Below are 2,887 nucleotides of genomic sequence, written 5' to 3'. Positions count from 1 at the left end.
GACGATGCCGACTTCCGTCACCATGCTTGTTGAGGACATCGCAATTGCGATGCCTGCCACAAGCAGTGTGACGGAATCACTGTGGCGGTGACACCAATGACCATCACAATGGTTGTGGTAGACATCATAATTGTGATGTCCACCACAAGCATTGTGACAGGGTCACTATGGCGGTGATGCCAACTGCCATTGCCACCATAGTGACCCCATCGCAATGCCAGTTCATCATGAAAACCAAGTACAGAGCCTAATGTTTCAAACAATGATTTTAACCTCAAGAATTAAGTAAGATTTGAATGAAATCAAAGTGCAAGTATGTAAATAAAAAGTAATGCAATGTTTTTTATTAATGTAAAATGTGATTTAAGAAGGCTTGGACCCTTATACAAAAAGAAAGATGAACCAATAAAGCTCATCAAAACAAAAAGGCACAACTTGAGAAACTGGTAGCATAACAACTACACCACAACAAAATCAAAGTAACAAGATAATACCTAATAGATGACCAGCCCAAAGTCAAGATTATTTGAAACCAAATTGTTGCATCATTAATGAATTATTAAATCTCAATCATCTTATTCTTAAGATAAAGAAACAAAAGCGAGGAATGACTCACAAAAGCAATGTAATGTAATATCCACCTTAAGGTAGATAAACTGAAGGGGAATGTGTGGCTGTGCAACATGTATTCATGTTTACATGTCCTTGAAAACATCTTGGATTGACAATGGTCCTGGACCCCTGCTCATGCCTCCTCATTTACTCAGACAAATATTCAGCTAGATCAAGAAACAGAGTAGGATACTCTATGAATTTACAACCCTTATAGTGTCTCCTCATTTCCTCAAACAAATACTCACATGGACTAAGAAAAAAAATAGGATATTTCATCATGAATCTACAACCTGATTATAGACAAACAGAGACTAGTGGACCTGTGTTTTTGTATTGATGTGGTTGATATGAAGGTCAGATCTGCATCCTCTCTAGACCTCTATGATCATCACTCAAGTCTAATGTTTTTCATATTCCTATTAATTCTTATCAATCAGTTAATGAGTATGAAATAGTTAACAGCTTGAGTTATGGTTAGATGTACATGTCTATATGGTCCAACTGGCAATAGATTCGGCAAGCTTGGGTCGCTATACATATATGAAGTGTTATACATGCCACAATTACTATCTATTTGTTCATATAATTTTCTTCGATCTTTCAAATGAAAATAAGCACTGAAATACAATACACATTGCAGTTAGCATTTTTATTGACAACCAAAATCAATTAAATTAAAATAAGCAACTTCACCAATGAATTAACTAAATATGTATCTTCCAGCATATATGAGTTAAAAACATTTATTTGGTGAATTTCAAAAGTATAAGGAAATATTGGCTACAGGGATCTAATGCTAAATCATTGAAAAAAATTGAAGTAATGCATCTTTTCATGATATTTTGACTTCATTATCAACTTTATGTAGTGTTTGCCATGTTTTCTGAATGGTTGCCAGCAATGTGATTTTCCCTCTGTTTTATGGGTTTTGCCCCAACATTGGTTTGGCATTGAGCTTGACAAAAAAATCTATCTTGCATTATGTTGTAGTTTCTCTTGATTTGTTCTCATGAATGAATTCCCTTTACTAGCAATCTTGGTTTTTCTATTTGAAAGTGATTGAAAAGGATTGCTCTATCGATTGGAATATTTTCCATAAGAGTCGTCTATGCCATCTTCATCCTGTACTTTTTTAACCTTTTTCCTTCTGCCACAGTCATATTCTTCATCCCTGCATAAGCCACACAAGGTTATGGAAACACAACAGCATAGACATAGATAATTGATTATTGTCCATAGAAACACTTTATGCATGAATAGACTGCTATGCCAAGTCCCATGATGCAATTGTATTTGTATAAAGATAACCTACCATTCATCTAAGACATAACCAACATGGTTTGCATGTTTGTCTGTAGTTTTGCTACTTTTTACCAAGCCATCATCAATACTATCCCAACATGGAACTGCACAATAGCCATAGTAAACCATCATCAAAAAAGATTAAATACCCAACACATAAATAGAGGGTGAACATTGAGCTTAATTGAGCTACATTGCATAGAATAAAATAAAATCATGACTATACCTGCTGGCCCATGTAATCTAGCCTTTAGAAAAGATGGTTCAAAATCTTTTATAGATAGAGCCCCATCTTGTTGGCATGTTTCTCCTCTATCTGTAAAGCTATTATTTGACTGACGGGGAGCAGACAAGTTTTTCTCCATGCTAATTTTAGAGTCTTGCTCAACATCAGAATATTATCTAGCTTTACTTAAACCAAGTCCATCGGGAACTTCTCTTTGTTTCTTTAGCTTAGTACCATTTCCACTAGAAAGCTGCATGTTTACAAGGGGCATCAGACTATCACAAAATTTAGCAATGTTACACCCATTCTAAAATACACCAGCTGTAATTTCTGATGTCTTAATTTGCTGCATAGAAACATAGAGAGAAGACAAGTTTTTCTCTGTGCTAATGTTAGAGTCTTGCTCAACATCAGAATATTGTCTAGCTTTACTTAAACCAAGTCTTCTAGGAACTTCTCTTTGTTTCTTTAGCTTAGTACCATTTCCACTAGAAAGCTTCCTATTTACAAGAGGCATCAGAGTATCACAAAATTTAGCAATATTCCACCCATTCTGAACCACACCAGCTATAATTTTAGATGTCTTGGTTTGCTGCACAGAAACACAACCATTTATTTTGTTTGACAGACCCTTTCCATGGGATTGTTGTGGATACTTAGAAGAAACTAAACATGCAAAACTTTTCATAGCTGGATACTCTTTTCCAAAAGGCATTTTTGTAGAGTGTTTCTACTTAAGAAAAA

General features: G+C 35.1%; 1 protein-coding gene across 1 annotated transcript; it reads right to left on the bottom strand.

The window, feature by feature from the left end:
- Positions 1 to 1,689: 1,689 nt before the first annotated feature.
- Positions 1,690 to 2,294, bottom strand: LOC149572374 (uncharacterized). Its single transcript, XM_089815826.1, has 3 exons — positions 2,144 to 2,294; positions 1,928 to 2,021; positions 1,690 to 1,786 (listed from the first exon to the last, which is right to left on the bottom strand). The coding sequence occupies exons 1-3, from the start codon at positions 2,280 to 2,282 to the stop codon at positions 1,690 to 1,692; spliced, it is 330 nt and encodes a 109-aa protein (XP_089671952.1). The 5' UTR covers positions 2,283 to 2,294.
- Positions 2,295 to 2,887: the final 593 nt, after the last annotated feature.

The sequence above is a fragment of the Cupressus sempervirens genome, chromosome 2 (genome assembly GCF_028749045.1).
Source record: "Cupressus sempervirens isolate cs-2001-9-10 chromosome 2, ASM2874904v1, whole genome shotgun sequence".
Classification (NCBI taxonomy): Eukaryota; Viridiplantae; Streptophyta; class Pinopsida; order Cupressales; family Cupressaceae; genus Cupressus; species Cupressus sempervirens.
This window is presented reverse-complemented; position numbering and strand designations above follow the sequence as displayed.

What these genes read in the sequence shown, in the direction of transcription:
- LOC149572374 (XM_089815826.1), bottom strand. Translation starts at nt 2,282, where the DNA reads ATGGAGAAAAACTTGTCTGCTCCCCGTCAGTCAAATAATAGCTTTACA. An exon ending in TAGATTACATGGGCCAGCAG is followed by an intron (nt 2,022 to 2,143) that starts GTATAGTCATGA and finishes GCTATTGTGCAG; the next exon opens with TTCCATGTTGGGATAGTATT. An exon ending in GGTTATGTCTTAGATGAATG is followed by an intron (nt 1,787 to 1,927) that starts GTAGGTTATCTT and finishes TGGCTTATGCAG; the next exon opens with GGATGAAGAATATGACTGTG.